At 44.3% G+C, this 18670-nt stretch overlaps 1 protein-coding gene across 1 annotated transcript in view; it reads right to left on the reverse strand.

Moving 5' to 3' along the window:
- The window catches only part of Heatr5a (HEAT repeat containing 5A), a 105106-nt gene extending 90024 nt beyond the window's left edge, over nucleotides 1-15082 (reverse strand). Inside the window, exons 1-4 of the mRNA XM_051145883.1 lie at nucleotides 14947-15082; nucleotides 5038-5235; nucleotides 2323-2534; nucleotides 265-373 (exon numbers count right to left, since the gene is read on the reverse strand). Coding sequence (XP_051001840.1) covers nucleotides 265-373; nucleotides 2323-2534; nucleotides 5038-5163 — 447 coding nt within the window. The 5' untranslated portion in view covers nucleotides 5164-5235; nucleotides 14947-15082. The remainder of the gene's footprint in view (nucleotides 1-264; nucleotides 374-2322; nucleotides 2535-5037; nucleotides 5236-14946) is intronic.
- Between the last annotated feature and the right edge of the window lie 3588 nt (nucleotides 15083-18670).

The raw sequence follows: 18670 nt of genomic DNA on the forward strand, positions 1-18670 counted from the left end.
GTTGAGACTACGCTCCGCTGGCCTGGCAGTACAAGGCCCTCTACATCCCAGGCCCTGATCCCCAGGCTCTTTCCCTCTAACTATGCACTGCTACTCCTTTCCAATGCCTGTATAATATCTAATCTATTTTCCAGGTATAATGCATAGTCTAGATATATTTAATTTATAGATGGATACTTTGCATACTAAAAATGTAAGCTTTTTGTTAAGTCCAGGAAGAACAAACATATAAACGCTATTGTGTCACTCTTCAGATGGACTTACCTCTGCGCTCTTCATGGCTTTAAGAATGTTCCCCACTGTATCAGTAAAGCCGTTAGCCAGTATTCTACCCAGCTTCTTGTACAAGGAGCCCAAACACACCACAGCAGCACTGGAACAACATTTAAATCAGAAACAGAGTCACGACCAAACAAGGGGGCAGGTATGAAAATCTTAGGATTATATAAACATGACTAGAAAAACTTCTGCCATTCTGGTGGTCGCACTTTTACTCTTTTGGGATTATCTTCAGATAATGAAGGCATGAGTATGCCTGTGTATGGGCATGTGAATGTGAGTGCAGTGCCCACAAAAGCCAGGAGGGGGCATCAGACTTCCCTGGAGCTGCAGTTAGAAGCAGCTGTGAGCTGCTGAGCATGGGTGCTAGGAATCCGACTAATGTCTTCTGGAGGACAGCTTCCTGCTCGTCACCACTGAGCCCTCTCTCCACCTCCTTCACTGCAGCCACCGCTACTTTCTTTTGTCTTTACTATTAAGAACTTAATAAAAGAGTAAACAAAGTCCGAAGAACCAAAAACACATTCTTAAACACTCACCTACTTAGGAAGATGTTGTCAACCTCAAAGCTAGACTGACCATGTCTAAATTAGCAGTTTGGCTGCTGTTTATTGATTACAGTATCAGGGGCTGAAGCCAATGCCCTTTGTGAATGCTAGGCCTTGAGTGACAGTCCATCTTATTGTTACTAATCCTTCCAAATGCCAGGCACCTGCTCTAGTACTGAGTTAGATATGCTTGGCCCCTGAATTATGTTTTATGAATTATTTTATGTGTATGAGTGTTCTACATGCATGCATGTATGTGCATCCTATGCATGCCTGGTGCCTGTGGAGGTTAACAGGGGGCCCTGGATCCCCTGGAATTGGAGTTACACAGGCAGTTGCAAGCCATATATGGATGCTGAGAACTGAACCTGGGTCTTATGTAAGAGCAACAGGGACCTTAACTGCTGGGCCATCTCTCCAGCTTCCCTAAAAAATTTTTGTTTGAGACAGGGTTTCTCTGTGTAGCCCTGGCTGTCCAGGACTTGCTTTGTATAACAGGCTGGCCTCAAACTCACAGAGATCTGCCTGCCTCTGCCTCCCGAGTGCTGGGATTACAAGTGTGTGCTGTCGTGTCCGGCTTCTAAAAAAAAATTTTTTTTTTCCGAGACAGGGTTTTTCTCTGTGTAGCCTTGACTATCCTGGACTTGATTTGTAGACCAAGCCAGCCTCAAACTCACAGGGATCTGCCTGCCTTCTGCCTCCCAAGTACTGGGATTAAAGGCATGCGCCACCACCACCCGACTGCTTTGTTTTGTTTTTAAGGCAGGATTTCTCTATGTAGCCCTGGCTGTCCTAAAACTAGCACTGTAGACCAGGCTGTCCTTGATTTCAGAGCTCTGCCTGCCTCTGAGACTAGAATAAAAGAGTACGCCACCAGTGCCCTGCTAAATGTTTTTTTAAAAGATTAGAAATTGAACCAAGTTGGGCATGGTGGAAAATACCTTTAATTCCAGAACTCAGGAGAAAGACACAGGTAGACCTTTGTGAGTTCAAAGCCAGCCTGATTCACATAGGCAGTTTAAGGATAGCCAGGACTACACAGACAGACCTTGCCTCTAAATAGACAGACAGAGATAGTAAATAATAAATTAAAAAAGACATAAAATTGGGGCTGGAGAGATGGCTCAGAGATACTCATACATAACAATAAGTAAATAAATCTTTTTTAAAAAGACATAAAATAAAATAAAAATAAAAATAAAATTTAAAAGCCGAGCGTGGTGGTGCACACCTGTAATCCCAGCAGTTGGGAGGCAGAGGTAGGCGGATCTCTCTGAGTTCAAGGCCAGCCTGGTCTACAAAGTGAGTCTAGGATAGCCAAGGCTACACAGAGAAACCCTGTCTCAAAAAAAAAAAAAAAAAAAAAAAAAAAAAAAAAAAAAGGAACCAAAATGAACGTATGTTCAATTTCAAAATAACTATAAAAGGTTATATACTTTAGAAAAATCATACAAGAAAACGATTTCGTATTTTTAGGTTTTAATGCTTAACTTACAGTTTGGTGGGAAGGTAACTTGGAGAGTCATCTTTGCTACGAATAAGATCATTACATTTATTGATTGTCTCATAAACAGAAAACGTGTCTCCAATACTATAAAGTATGGCGAGATTCTGAGCAAGGAGCTTGCGCATGGGAGGCCCCGGGGAGCTGTTCAGCAAGGACAAGAGCTGTTCAACAAGTGTCTTCTGGTTCTCCCGTACATCGTTCTGCAAAGGAAGAGGGGGAACTCAGTTAACGTAACCACCTGGGACCTTCCTGGGAAAACCCTGCATCATTCTGAATGACACTCATGAGTAAGCTGGTGACTGCCACACTGTGCTATGCTAACAAGTGGCTCTTCTCTTGGCTATCACCAAAAGCAAACTCTGAAACACACTAACCAGGATAGGGCTCTATTTCATCCAAGTCTGTTTGAAAGATGCACAAATTTGTGATTTCAAAGCTTCTTACTAAGCCAACTCTCCCCCATTTATTTACATGAACACTGTAAGGCAGAGGCCTATAACCCAGAACAAGAGCTAACCCTACAGCAGCCTCCTGATTTTTTTCTTTCTCCCATCCCCGACCCCCAGCTATTCCCTAACCCCCAGAGACAGGGTTTCTCTGTGTAGCCTTGGCTGTTCTGGACTCTCTGTGTAGACCAGGCTAACCTCGAACTCACAGCAATCCACCTGCCTCTGCCTACCTGAGTGCTGGGGTAGCTTCCTGACTTAGTCAAGTCTTTCCGTAGGTCTAGCACATTGTTTCTTTACAAGTGAATGCATGAAATGCTAACAGCATTACTCTCTGAAAAAGAAGTCACTGTGACGCCAATGGCACTCAAGTGCTCACTGCAGCCTCAAGTCAGTCCACAACCTAGTATTTGTTCAATTAGTAGACAGACTACAGAGAGAAACCCTATCTTGAGAAAAATTATTTTCCTTTTATTTATTTAAAAAAAATCTTATGTGTGTTGGTGTTGGGCTTGTGCGTATGCACCACACGCCCACTGGTGCACCGCACGAATAACCAGAAGAGACATCAGATATCCTAGGACTGGAACGACAGATGGGTGGAAGCTGCCATGTGGGAATTAGGAATCAAACCTGGGTCCTTTGGAAGACAGCCAGTCTTATTAACCACTGAGCCATCTCTCTAGCCCCAGAATTTTATCTTTTGTTAAGCTTATTTTCCTAAATCTAGAAGTCCTGTTTAATTTCTTCTTGAAGATAAGCAAATTCATCAAATCTTTTATATTATAGAGCCTGATAACAATAAGTAATTGTTTCAGAACTAGAATGGTCTTCAAATGATTTAAAATCAGTTTTTAAATTAACATTTGTATTTTGTTAATTCTACATGTATCCGTGCATGTGTGTGTACGTGTGTGTGCTGTGTGCATGTGGTGTATCTGTATGTGTGTTATGTGTGATGTGTGTGTATATGGTGTGTGTGCATGTGTGTGTGTGCATGTGTGTGTGTGCATGTGGTGTGTGTGTGGTGTGGTGTGTGTGTGTGTGTGGTGTGGTGTGTGTGTGCATGTGTGTGCATGTGGTGTGTGTGTGGTGTGGTGTGTGTGTGTGTATGCAGTGCTGGCTACGTATAACCCAGACCTTCCCCATGAACAGTGTGTTCATATCACTTTTGCATTACAGACAATGCTGTGACTATGTAAAACATCCTCATTTTAGAGGGATGCCAGGGTATCTAGAATTGTCACCTTGTGTCCATGAACGCAACACGGCCAAAGGTAGGCACACAGCATGAGAAATCAGTTTTCTTTCTTTGTATCTATTTCATAAGCTTTATGAGATGGACTATGTTTATAAAATGGCTTTTGATTCAAATTCTCCTTGTATTTCTTATAGCTTTTGAAAATAAAATTCCAACCGGATTGCTTAGCACCACAGGACATCAGGACGTTATGTATTTGGAGAAACACAAGATGCAGAAGATAATGAAGATGAAGCATAATACAATGGGGTTGTGGTTAAGTGGTGCATGGCTGTGTATTATGTACTTTGCAGTACTGGAGAGTGAACTCAAGGCCCCAGTGCACACTAGGCCAGCACTCTGACCAAGTGTTACATGGTATTTTTAAAGTAATACAACAAATATTGGTTCATTTCTTTCTGCTTTTCTTGGCTTTTTTTTTTTCCGAGACAAGGTTTCTCTGTGTAGCCTTGGCTGTCCTGGACTAAGTTCGTAGATCAGGCTGGCCTCTCGAACTTACAGCGATCCACCTGCCTCTGCCTCCCAAGTGCTAGGATTAAAGGCATGTGCCACTTTCTGTTTTTCTTTTTCTTTCTCTTTTTTAAATTTTTTAAAAATTTTTTATTTTTTGCTACTTCTTTCTGCTTTTTTGAACTTGTAAACTTTAAAAACAGACATTTCAGAAGGGACAAGGAACCCATCGTATTTCACTGCTAAGTCTTTTCTTCTTTCTTTCTTTCTTTTTTTCTTTCTTTTTTGAGATAGGTTTTCTCTGTATAGCCATGGCTGTCGTGGACTCACTTTGTAGACCAGGCTGGCCTTGAACTCACAGAGATCTACCCACCTCTGCTTCCCAATGCTAGGATTAAAGGCGTGTACCACCACGCTCACTGCTAAGTATTAAGAAATTTTACCTTTCACAAACCAATAGGTGACTATAGACAAAGAAAGAAAAGAACCAAATGGAACCAAACATTTCTGGCACAGAACAAAAACCAGCTTTTGAACATTACCCACCCTGCTTGTTGCTAGCAAGAGCTTCTCCAAGTATCTCAACCACTCAAAAATAAATTCAGCCTTCTGGACTTCACCTAGTTGACTGGATGCTTCTTCATTGAGCAGCAAGCTATGAGCTAATTCCATTCCTTGCAGCAGCTTAGCTGGTCACAAGGCTTCTTGTTTATAAACACAGTCAATATACCTAAGGAACAAAACCTGCAATGGGAAAGCAACACACTTTGAAAGGTGAGTAAAGGGAAGGCAATCAGAATGCTGGAAATTTCTATGAGAAGTAAAAGAGTAGCTGAGTATATTTTTAGAACTGCCACAGGGTGAGTCCAAGAAAGGTCCCAATAGTAAGTTCAAGTCAGCTGACCCAAATTCATCTTCCTATTCAGTAGCTTCTCTCAAAAGGACACACAGGCCAAACAGGCTAGATAATTAACAAGCAAAACCCAAACCAAACCAAATCACTAAAACCAAGAGAAAATCCACTTAAATTCTCCAAGTTGGAGGGTCAGCTAATGAGCTCAGTGTTAGATTTTCAGCATTTACTGTACACTAAATGCTTGTTTATTAAGACGTGTCAAAGGCATTTAACGAGTGACCAAATAGCTGGACATCCTACTAAAACCCTGTAGTGAAGCTGAGCACTTCCCTAGGTCTCTGGTTCGGGTCTCCAGAGCGTCTGCTTTTGTCTAGTAAAGAACCACTTGTACCTTGAGGCATTTTTAGGGCCGTCCTATCTCCCCAGCAGCCATCGTATCTGAGTTCAGTTGTGAACAAACATTTTCTTCTGATGGCACTTGGGGATTTTCCAGGGCTGTAAAGTATGGGTTACATCTGTCTCACCAGACCCAATGGAGTCTTAATAGTGAGACACACTCACCAGCGTACCCTTGGTACACTAAGTCTTTCTAGATTATACACGACATATACATTCACATGAATTTTAACAGGTGTTATGAGTATGGGGTTGTTTTATTATTTTTAAGGAAGTTCGTGCTTAAGTATATTATAGTAAAGTATTTTTAAACGGTTAACTCGACTATAAATATGGAAAACTGTTGGCAGGTGTGTAGTGGACATGAGAGGGGTCATTTTACTAGTCTATTTTTTGTACTTCTAAAATATCACAATAAAATGCAGAAAAGTTATTCAAGTAATTTTCAAAAGCTGTCTGCAAATAAATAATTAAATAAATAATACTGCCCGAGGGTCAGAGAGTTGGCTCAGTAGGTAGCGTGCTTGCCAGCAAGCCTGACAACGCAGGTTCAATCCCCGGGACCCACGTGACAGGAGGAAACTCACTCCTGCAAGTTCTCTTCTAGACTCTGCAGCGACATGATGGCACATACACCTCCAAGTGCAATGAAGTTTATTAAAAATACTACTACTCAAGCCAGGCACGGAGGTGCACACCTTCAATCCCAGCACTCGGGAGGCAGAGGCAGGCAGATCTCTGTGAGTTCGAGGCCAGCCTGGTCTACAAAGTGAGTCCAGGACAGCCAGGGCTACACAGAGAAACCCTGTTTTGAAAAACAAAGCAAACAAACAAATACTATTACTACTGCACTCTGGCAACACAAATATGTTGACCAGCAACTGCAGCAGCAGAGAGAGCAGGCTCATCTGAGCCCAGGAGCCTGTCTCTGAACACAGCAAGGATCCTTTTAGGAAACAAACGCATAGCAGCCTACAGGAGAAGCAGCTATCATCACGGACACAAAGCCCATGTGAGAACATACACAGAAGATAAGTTTTCTAATGCACCAAAAAGAAACACATTAAATACGTCACAACATATAGAGTGACTGCTACAGGTAACTAAAATACATAAAATGCATGCCTATGGTTCCCTAAGCAAAACTAAGCATCTTCATAGAAAAGCCAGTAAGATGTATTAGAAAACCAGCTGAGAGATGTAGGAAGGCTTATTTCTTTCTTTCTTTTTTTTTCTTCCCTTTCTGAGTGAGTCCTAGTAATAACATATTTACACTGTCAGATCATCACCACAATTACTACCTAGCTGAAAGACTCTTGAAAAGATTCTGAATTCCACATTTTATCTTATTTGTGTCAGCTGCTCTGGACCCATGTCTAGATTCCAGGCCACATGCCTGACCAGAACCCACCTGTGTCCCCCTGGAACTGTCTTCTCACACCTGTGCTTTAGCCGCCTCCCAACAGGTACTGCCAAGAGGCCTAATACTACTTTATGGCATGGCAGCCGAGAGTCACTCAAAACCACACCAAACCCAGCTTAGTTTATTTTCTGAAGTATCACTTTTAAGGGGCAAAGAACAATCCAAGCATCCAGGCATGGTGGTGTGGCTAGTGACGCCACGACTTGGGAAGTAGAGGCAGTAGCTGAGGATTATTTATCCACAGACACATAGCTGAGCTGAAGCCACCCTGGGCTATGTGAAATCCTGTATCCAACAAACTAAAAGATTAATAAACCAAGCTGCTAAGAATTCATTTTACAGAAATAACATGATTTCTGTCTTATTTTAAAAGCTCTTTCCTTTCTTAAATTACCAAAATGGGCCGGGTGAATGGCCCAGAGGCTAGCGTGCTTGCCACACAGTGTGGTGATCAGCGTTAGGATCCTAGAACCCATTCTTGTAAATGCTAAGTGGGCTTGGGACCTATCATCCCAGCACTTGGGAGGGAGAAACAGGGCATCCTTGCAGCAAACCAGACTAAATCCATACGAGGAGCTCTGGGTTCGACTGGCAGACCATGCCTCAGTGAGTGAGGTGGAAAGCAACCGAGGAATAACCCTGAGGTCAACGTCCAGCCTCCACACGCTCAGGCACTTGTCTGCACAGCCTGTTCACATGCATGTATGCCACACACGGAGAAATATTATCACGGTGAACTGACTAAAATATTCACAATCAAGGACAGAACTTAGATATGCCAGAGAAATATTTTCTTAGAAGAAGTCTAAGCATACAGTACTTTTGTCCATAATATCTAAGACTCTAGAAGGAAAAATAGCCTTAGTGCCAAGAGAGATGTTCTTGTAATCACCAGGGCAAATGACAATCTAAGAATCAAATTACCTTTTCAGGTTAGCAGTACTGCTGAAAAGACATTTTTCTCCCTTAGACAGCAGCAATATTGTGGTGTAAAATGATCTATCAAGAAGCAAAATAGCTAATACAATGTGATAATAAATAATTCAGCAAAAAAGCTGGAGCCCATAAGCAGGGCAGAGTCACCACTGATGCCTCCATGCATCCCTCACGTGGGCCGCTCTTACAGCAGCAGGCAGCAGCTCTTAGGCACCCTCGCCTTCCCACCTCAGGCTGCTTCTGAGGTCTGCACAGCTGCCCTGGCAGTGCGAAAGCACACACGCTGCAGACAGAGGCTGTGGCCTGAAGTCCGGCTTTAGGAAGATGGCTACAGATGCAGTTACCTCCTTTACATTTCAGCATAACCACACCCTACATACAGGGAGGAGTTTCACTTTCCTAATTTTCCTCTTCCACTTATATTCTGTTGAGACTATGAACTGATTTATCTGCTGAAAGTGAACACACACAGCAATATGCTCAGACATACATTTCTTTTTTCTTTTTTTTAAGATGAAGCCTTGCTAACCTTGGACTTGCAGTCCTGCTTTAGCCTCTTGAGCAGCTGGAACAACAGCTGCACCACACCTAGCTGAGCCTTGAATCCCTCTGAAGCACAACTTCTCTCTGCTGACCCTAAGGAAATACTCCCCAAAGACGTCACCTCGGAAATCCTGCTCTCTTGCTGATCACAGTTGACTTCTCAGCCCAGGCTAAGCAGCATCTATTGTCACAATAAATCAGAGGTGTCATTTCCACACATTCAAATTCAAATACATCACACAAACGGCCCTCACTAGACACACTCCCACTTCCTTCTGAAGTTTCAGAAGCCAGGCCTCCACTGTCTGCACCCCTCCCAGCATTCTTATCTTCTAAGCTCCCCTAATGGGTTGTTAAATTGAACACTCAATGGCTTTTCCAACCCAAAGCTCCCAAGTCCTCTTCAAAACAGTCCAAACATAAAAGCCCACATGGTTAGGACCCTCCAGCAACATCACAGCCTCTGGTGCCAGTGTCTGTCCTAGTTGACTTTCTATTACTTCGATAAAACAGTAACCAATGCTGGGCGTGGTGGGCTGCACCTTTAATCCCAACAGTAGGGAGGCAGAGGCAGGTGGATCTCTGAGTTTGAGGCCAGCCTGGTCTACAGAGAGAGCTCCAGGACAGCCAGGGCTACACAGAGAAACCAGAAACAGACCCAAACCAACTTGAAGGAAAGAGCTTTTATTTCGTCCTTCCATCACTGACCATCACCAAGGAATTAGAGACGGTTGTGAGCCACCAAGTGATTGCTGCGAATGAACTCAGGACTTTGGAAGAGCAGGTAGTGCTCTTAACCTCTGAGCCATCTCTCTAGCCCAAGAATGTCTGTCTCCTTCTGTCTCTGTCTCTCTCTTTTCTTCCAAGACAGGGTTTTGAGACAGAGTGCTGGGATTAAAGGTGTGCGTTATCATGCCCAGCTCTTCTTCCCCCCCCCCCCCCACCAGACAGGGTTTCTCTGTGAAGCCCTGGCTGTCCTGGACTCACTCTGTAGACCAGGCTGGCCTCCAACTCAGAGATCAGCCTGCCTCTGCCTCCCGAGTGCTGGGATTACAGATGTGTACCACCACTCCCAACTCAGATGCCTTTTTTTTTTTTTTTTGTTTTTTCGAGACAAGGTTTCTCTGTGTAGCCTTGGCCATCCTGGACTCACTTTGTAGACCAGGCTGGCCTTGAACTCACAGCAATCCGCCCGCCTCTGCCTCCCGAGTGCTGGGATTAAAGGCATGCACCACCACGCCTGGCCACCTTTTTTTTTTTTAATTTACATAAATTTTTATTTTTCGTTAAAAAATACTTCATACGCAGGAACACAACTTATGTATTCTCTACCACTTAAGAGTTTTCAGCTACCTTTCTTATGTAACCTAGGCCCACAGGGCTAGGGATAAAACTGTCCACAGTGCCTGGGCCCATCTATATCAACTGGTAATGAGTTGAGGGTCCCAAAGCAGGTGAAAACAACTAACCAGCTCACACTCTCTTTAGCTCTCCAAAGCAGCTAGTATTACAGACCTGTGGCACTGGACCCAGCCCAAGCATTACTAAGTAGTATTATTACAGACAAAGATGAAATGGATAAAGAAATCTGTCCATAGGCTGAGGGTATGCCTCCGTGGTAAAGCCTGGATTTAAGCTGGCCGGTGGTGCTGCACACCTTTAATCCCAGCACTTGGGAGGCAGAAGCAGGTGGATCTCTGAGTTTCAGGCCAGCCTGGCCTACAGAGTAAGTTCAGGACAGCCAGGGCTACACAGAGAAGCCCTGTCTCAAAAAACAAACAAACAAACAAAAGACCCTGGGTTTAATCACCAGTAAAGAAGGAAGGGCCTTGAGAGGCAGGAGAGGGGAAGAAAATTTGCTGAAAACTAAAACACTATTTATGTAGAAGAAAGTGACATCTCCGCCCAGTTCCAATGCCTGCGTTCCTTTAACTACTTTATACAGTTTCTAAGTGCTGCTGTTAATGACAGTGACTCCCGCGCCTGCTCAAGTATCCTATCACACTTACCACCTGCTGTTCTTTCTCTTCTCTTTGCTCTGCTGTCTCCACTACTCTGAAGCTTTTCCTGCAAGAACTAGGATTTTCAAAGACACTGGCTTCCAGACAGTCTTCCCAACCTGGACAGAGGGTCAGTAAGTACTCCAAGTGTCAGTTCAGCTTTGGTATTCCTCAAAACTTGTTTCTTTAAAAAAAAAATCTCCATCCCACATACCAAACTCACCCATCTCTTTTTGAGATGGAAGATTTCATCTGGACATTCAAGAACCCAGAGACACATTTTAAGGTAAAGGAAGCTTACTTGTCTACATCTCCCCACACTCCTAAACGTGACACTGTCCAGCACTTGGTACCTACTGGAAAGTCCAGTACCAGAGAGTAAAACACGAAGAGGTCTAAACGACAGCGCATTGCCCCAGAACTCTTAAAGCTGACATAGATCCCTCAAAGCCTGCCTGTTCATTCCATTTCAACACGAGTAATAAGTTATCTCAACTTTAGCGAGAGTGGAAGGAATAGTGCACTAAGTGTGAAAGGGCAGCCCCCCTGAGGACGGGACGAACCCAGAGCAGGCAGGTGACAGCGCCGGTAGAAATGGAACACTATTTGGAGAGGTATGTGTAAAAGCAGGGGGGGGGGGGCGCTGTAAAGTACACATCTCTTCAACCCCAAGCACAGCAGAAACTTGCAAGCAGGGACAGGAAATCTTACTCATTTTTCAAGAAAACTATCCTTGTATTTGCTGCTTGCACAATCTGCCACCTAGAACTTCCCTGTTCTACTGTTAGACGCAGTTTGCTTTAGATTCCTCTGCTTTTGTTCTAGCTAACATTCACAGATTCACTCCTGACCACCCGAGGCCCAACATCCCAGCTCATCCTCACGGCTCCAGGTCCACGGCTCTACATCGTGGCCAAGAGGCACGATGCTTCCACTGGGAATTTACAGCACAACTTGCATGGAATATCCAGCATGGAGCTTCACACATGTCTGATCTCTTGGAGCCACACCTTCCTGAGGGCTTTCCTGGCAGGCACCGCTTCTCACTTCCTGTCAGATGTCCAGCGAGGCTCTTCGTTCCGCAGTGACAGTTCCTTGGAGTAACTCCTTATTCCTTTGCCTGCTGCTGGCAGCTATTGTCAGGTCCCTCCCAGCCCCCCCCCCTCAGTCTCACAGAGCACATATACTGTCTACTGCATCAAACCTCCATGCTGCTGTGGGCAGACCCGTCATCAAACTAACTGCTATTTCTACAGCAAGTATGTGCGTGTGTGCATGTAAAATATATGAATATCCACAGACGATAAACTACATGATGACAAATAGCACCATAATCAGTTCAAGCCATGCTAAAAATGAGTTCAACAAAAAACAATTCACAGCTTTTTGGACTTCGGAATTAAGACAAAGAGATTCTGTACCTTATCATATGCTTAAAATATGTAATTCTGGACACACGTTCAACTTCAACCTCCTGAGTATTTATTCCGAGTTCTAATATCTCAGATTCTGTTCTACACTTGACCTTAGCCAGAAGGCCAAGAAGCGATCCCACTTGACTCTTGCTGCAGAAACACCTACGACTTCAGGTCTACATTTCCATTTCAGTAGCGTCCCCCTGATCTAGTAATCCAGCTGTCACCAGCCATGTTTAAGGCAAAAGTCTGGAGCCAAACTAACTTATGCTAGATATCATGAGTTAAAAGAGAGGACTGAGGGTCAAGGAAGAGGGAGAGACTGGAGATTAAAGCAATACTCAGTTGGAGAAACATAAAAAATATCCTCCCTTTCTTCATTCCCAAGAGACCAAACTACTGAAATGATAGAACCATAAATTAGGTAACAGTGGCAGAAAAGCCACACCCCTGGCAGCACTACACTGGCTCTACAATTCCAGAGGATCCTCAGAAGGGATTTTTGGCTGTATTTTCTTTTCTTAGAGTCTCAGTAAAAAGTTACTCAAATTCTTTAATGATACTATGAGACTATTAACGTATCACACAAGAGTAAATGTCATTAAACAGGTTAGCAAGAATTTCCAGGGGCTGGAGAGATGGCTCAGAGGTTAAGAATACTGGCTGCTCTTCCAGAGGACCTGAGTTCAACTCCCAGTAACCACATGGTGGCTCACAACCATCTACAATGAGATCTGGTACCCTCTTCTGGTGGGCAGACAGAACATTGTACACATAATAAGTAATAAATCTTAAAATCAAAACAAAAGACAACTAGGCATGGTGGCTCACACCTGTGGTCCCAGCACTTGGGAGACAGAGGCAAGCAGACTGCTGTGAGTTCGAGGCCAGCCTGGTCTACAAAGCCAGTCCAGGACAGCCAAGCTACACAGAGAAACCCTGTCTCAGAAAAAACAAAAGGCCCAGCAATAACAAAAAAGAGCATATGATATCCAGAAGATAACCCTTTATTTTAGTCATAAGAAAGGGTAGAGAAGGTTAGCAACTGCCCTCTTAAAAAATGAAGCTGGAAAGGAGGTGGGGGGTGGAGACAAAGATGCACAGGGCCAAGACAAAGAGCCTTCACTTTCCCACAGAGAGCATACTCATCAGCTTAAATTGATGAGGTTACTTTGAGATAATAATTAAGAAATGTTAAAGGTACTTTGGGATTCTGGGGAGACGCTGCAGCAGGTAAGAAGGCTGGTTGAGCAAGAATGAAGGCCTGAGAGCAAGCCCACATGGAACTCGGGTAAGGGCAGGTGCTTCTAACTGCATTTGCTGTGGCAGGCAGAGAGAAAGGCTGCGGGGGCTTTCCGGCCACTACCTATCCTCCAGTGTAAGGAGAGAGAGACCCTGTTTCAAAAAAAGGAGAAAGCGAGAGCAGGGCACCTGACCTCTGTACATATTCGTGGGCCTAAGTGCCTGCACATACATGTGTACATTACCCTCTCCACACACACACACACACACACACACACACACACACACACACGGTAAAATCACACACTAAAACATGCAATGGTGCCCTAGTCTAGGACCATAGAGCGCAAAGGTTAGCCAGGAGCTTATTCCTAACCTACAGCCACCTGTGTAAAATAACTGCATTCCAAACACAACAAATCCAGCCTCCAGATTCTCTGCCCCTTAGTAAAACAGCCTACGCAGATGTGGCTCTCTCTACATAAGCCCAGGATGGCTGGGAACACTACCTGTTTCTGCCCAACCTCCCAAACACCATCACTACAGGTGTGCAGGACTACACCCGGCTCTACCTGGTTAAAACAGTCAACGGCTCTAAAACAAGGTAAATATCACTTTAGATGTTTATCTAAAAAAAAAAAAAAAAAATCTCATTCTCTGCCCAGGTGTGTTAACACACCCCTTAAATTCCAACACTCTGGAGGCGGAGGCAGGCTTGAGACCCTGTCTCAAACAAACAAATAAGATAAATAAACAGGAAATCAAATCTCATCTTCCGACATAGTTCCTAAGATGTTTGGGAAATAAAACCAGACAATTCTGGCTACATCCATATAAAGCCCAGCGCTAATGACTCATTCCCTAACTTTATCTCCCAGTATTGTTTCTCAAAGTCCCCAACTGCACAGGACCTTTTCACTTCCTTGAACGTCTCCCGATCTCTACATTCTAAGTTCCTTAAGGCGCCTAGTATGCACGCACAACCCGAAGGACTGCACGCCTTCTGATTTGTGTGACCTGACAGTTCAAATTACCTTAACGTGCCAGAGGTACACGTTATGCTTAGTAAGTACCGTAAGTTGCTTTACGAAGTTCCTAAAGATTTACAATCGCTTGAAATGATGTCTTGCTGGTATTTAAAAAGGTGAAATAAGCAAATAAATAGAAAATAAAACCAGACGTTTACTCCGACTCCGCAAACACCCCTGGCGAAGGCTTTCCTTCCTTGCTAGGAAGACCTGGAAACTTCTGGCAACAGAAGGCAACATCCACTCCCTGCTGCAGGGGGCCGACAGGGCGCAGGGCGGGTCCCCAGCCGTGGTGCCGGCGACCCGGTCTCCGACTTTCCCCTCCCGCGTCCTGGCCCCGTAGCGGCCGTCCCCGCCTACCTGTTGTGCTGAGGGGGTACCCGCCACAGCGCCGGCAGCCCCCGTGTCTGGGCTGTGGCTGCTTGCCGTGACCCCGTCCACCTCGGCTCGGTCCCACCCCGGCAGGGTCCTCAGCCCCCCGCACCGCGCCCACCGGGGTCCCGCGCCACCCGGCTCCAGACGCCCCTCCTCAGCCCCTACACGCACCGCCCCCAGGCGCCTCGCCGCACCCCCCCCCCCGCCCCCATTGGTCCGCAGAGATGCCCGGAGCTCACACCTGTCCCCGCGGTGCCACGTTAGCGACTCGGCGACAGCAGGGCAGCACTAGGCTCACCGCAGGCGACTGCGGGGCCGAGAGGGCGGGAGGGGCTGACAGCGCGGCGGGAGCGGCCATTGGGAGCGCCCGGCCCCTCCCGCGCCCAGGCCCGCCAGCCGCCCGCCGAGCCAGAGAGCTCACACTGTGGCAGGCATGACTACTCTAGCGCCGAGAGGGTGATGGGGGAGCCAGAGGCCGAAGTGTCGTCTAGGACGGCCTAGGTCTTGCAGTCCGGAGATTCCGGCCACAACTATTTTTGTCTTGGTTTTTTTTGTCGCCGGCCAGAATCTACGGTTGCGGCTTGGGTAGCTTCTAAGTCAAAGACACTAAGGGAGTCTGGAAAAATTCAGACAGGGCCGGAGCTGTAAGAGGATATAATGGAATCTTACAGTACAAGAGACCCTAAAAAACCGTGATGGAAACTGAAGTGTAAAACGACTGCATACGGAATCCGTGGCCCGGAATTAGATGTATTTTTCATAATCAAGAGTTTGTAAAAAATTTTTTTGGTTTGTTTCGAAACAAGCTTACAAGAAAGTTGCAAATGTAGTACAAAAACATTACTCCCCTGAACCGTTTTGAGATTTCAGTTGCTAACGTCAGCCTACGCTGTCCCTGAGCGTCTTCTACATAGTCAGAGTGACTATCTTAGCCACACTCTTCATGTGATACATTCGTTTTGTTGGTTGTGTCAATAATGCTGTTTATTACTAAAGGTCTTCAGTTCCAAAATTAACGTTCTAGATACTTGAAGAATCTTAGTCTTTTACTTTTACAACCTTGACACTTTTTTTTTCCTTCGAGACAGGGTTTCTCTGTGTAGCCTTGGCCATCCTGGACTCATTCTGTAGACCAGGCTGTCCTCGAACTCACAGCGATCCGCCTGCCTCTGCCTCCTGAGTGCTGGGATTAAAGGCGTGCGCCACCACGCCCAGCTCAACCTTGACACTTTTGACACTTCTTATAGAAAGCCTTTCATTTTGAATCTGTCTGATGTTTATTCGTGATTAGATTTAAATTAGGTATCTATGCGGGCTCTCACAAATGATTGTGTGTTCATATGTGTCTGTATTTGTTTTTCATTGCTTCCTGCCAAATGAGGGGAAAGGTTACTTTTTCCATGTTTGTAATTACTATGTATTTACTGAGGAAACTTCTTGAAGCGATCTTGTTTCAAGGTACCTTAAATAATCTTGTTTAGAAATTCATAATTTATACGACTGGATCTAGAGTTTTCCACTTTATTAAGTTGGTTATAGTGTGTTTCCATTATTTATTTACTTATGTTTTACAATTATATTTATTTTTTAGTTATGTGAGGGGCCTGCATGTGTATATGCACCACATGCATGCAGTGCTCACAGAGGCCAAAAGAGGGCATCAGTTACCCCGGAACTGGAGTTAGAGGAAATTGTGAGCTTCCTGATTTGGGTGCTGGGAACTGAATTAGGGTCCTCTGCAAAAGCAATGACTGGCCTTTTCTTTCTTTCTTTCTTTCTTTCTTTCTTTCTTTCTTTCTCTCTCTCTCTCTCTCTCTCTCTCTCTCTCTCCTCTCTCTCTGCTTCTCTCACTCTCTCCTCTCTTTTCTCTCTCTCTCTCTCTCTCTCTTTCTTTCTTTCTTTCTTTCTTGTCTTGTCTTTTTTGTTGCATCATGATCTGCTTGGTTTCTACAAACCTGACTGGGGCGGTGAGGGAGTGAAGAAAGGACAGACGTGGGTACAAAAAAGTTAGGGTAAGATGGATCGTGAGCATTCTGACCGAGGGGCGCCAATCATGCAATAACCCACTTGAACCTCAGAACATAGCCCAATGGGAGGGGTTAGCTAGTCTTGGTATGCTCTCTCTCTCGTCTGTGTCTCTCTTGTCTCTGTCTCTGTCTCTCTGTCTCTCTCTGTTTTTGGATACAGACTTTCTCTGTGTAATAGTCCTAGCTATCCTGGAACTCTCTTTGTAAACCAAGCTGGCTTCAAACTCACAGAGGTCTGCCTGTCTCTGCCTCCCGAGTACTGGGAGTAAAGGTGTGCGTCATTGCGCCTGTCGATAGGAGGTCTCTGTAGGCAGCATTGTCAACTGCAATTGCTAGTTTTTGCATACATTGGTCTTTCAAAGCAGAAGAGGGCATTGACACACCCATGGATCTGAGGCTTTGGCTCACTGATATAGTCATGCCTGTGTCGGCAATACACATTCATTCAGCCTTATCTTGGTTCCTTCCTCTTTTATTTTGTTTATATGTATGTATATGTGCACCGTGTGCATGCAGGTACCCACGGAAGCCTGAAGACAGTGTTTTAAGAACCAGCATCAAGCCAGACAGTGGTGACACACATCTTTAATCCCAGCACTCAGGAGGCAGAGGCAGGCAGATCTCTGAGTTCGAGGCCAGCCTGGTCTACAAAGAGAGTCCACGACAGTCAAGGCTACACAGAGAAACCCTGTCTCAAAAAAACCAAAAACCAAAAACCAAAAAAAAAAAAAAAAAAAGGAACTGTCATCAAAGGGAACTGAACCAGGATCCTCCTCTGCCAGAGAAGCAAGGAGCTATCTCTTTTAACGATCAAATTCTCCTAAGTTTGCTCGGGAGGAACTTCATTCATTCTTGCTTCTGTGTCTTTGTGTTTTGAGTTATTTCCCAACATTCTATTACTGAGCATTTTAAAATATGAAACACATTGTGAAGTCTTATGTACACTCTCTACCCATCATGCAGATTCTGTGCCTTTTAAACACGGCTCCTATTCTTGGCACACCTTTACTTTCTGGCATAATTAAGATGTCCCAGGCAGAGTGCTGCCATTTCTTGAGATGTCCTGGTTCCTTTTAATGGATCATTGTATTTTGCAGGACTAGGTGTGTTTGCTGCTGTGGTAGCAGCATTACTGCCCAGGCTGCCTCAATGGATGCAGCTAACAGATATTTACATATTCATACTCCTGGAATCCACTAGCATGCATCTACCTACACACATGCTCACAGCTACAGTTCTTTCTCTAAGTGTACACATTTCCAGTGAGAACATAAAGCCTTGGGCAGGAGTCCCTCAATAAGCAAAGCACCATTATAAATTTAAATGCATCAACATGGATTTTTGACCCACGATGGCAAGTGAATAACACTGAGCTACTTAATCTTAAAAGAAGCAGTTAAACTCACCAGTACCTTTAATACACATACAGAGCAGAGGCAGCTGTCACCACTGTGCGGTTAGTATTTTACACAGAAATGACCACAATTACATTCCTTTTTGACCCTAAGGGCTCTTAGGTTCTTTTCTAACTCCCCAGTCTCTAATCAGATAAAGAAATAGAGTATACATGCATGAAGATGGTTATTATTATTATTATTATTATTATTATTATTATTATTATTATTATTATTATTTTGTCCCAAAATAAAGTATTGGACCTCTTTCTTTGAATTTTCTTCTTGTAGAAAATGACTCTGTTGTGCTCAGAGAATCTCTCTCTACTTTATAAAATCAAGATTTCTACTGTTACTCTTACAAGAGAGGCTCCTTAAAGCAAACAGAGTAGAAATAAGCCAAGAAAGGGAAGTGATTGGTGCATATTTGGAGTAAAATTTCAGAAAGAAAGTTTTAGAAATTTAAAAACAGGCCTTTTGAATCATTGCTGGCTGAATTTTCCATGTTACTACAGTACCTCTATTCAAAATTCTGTAGAATGTA

Source organism: Acomys russatus, chromosome 1, assembly GCF_903995435.1.
Source record: "Acomys russatus chromosome 1, mAcoRus1.1, whole genome shotgun sequence".
In the NCBI taxonomy this organism is placed as follows: domain Eukaryota; kingdom Metazoa; phylum Chordata; class Mammalia; order Rodentia; family Muridae; genus Acomys; species Acomys russatus.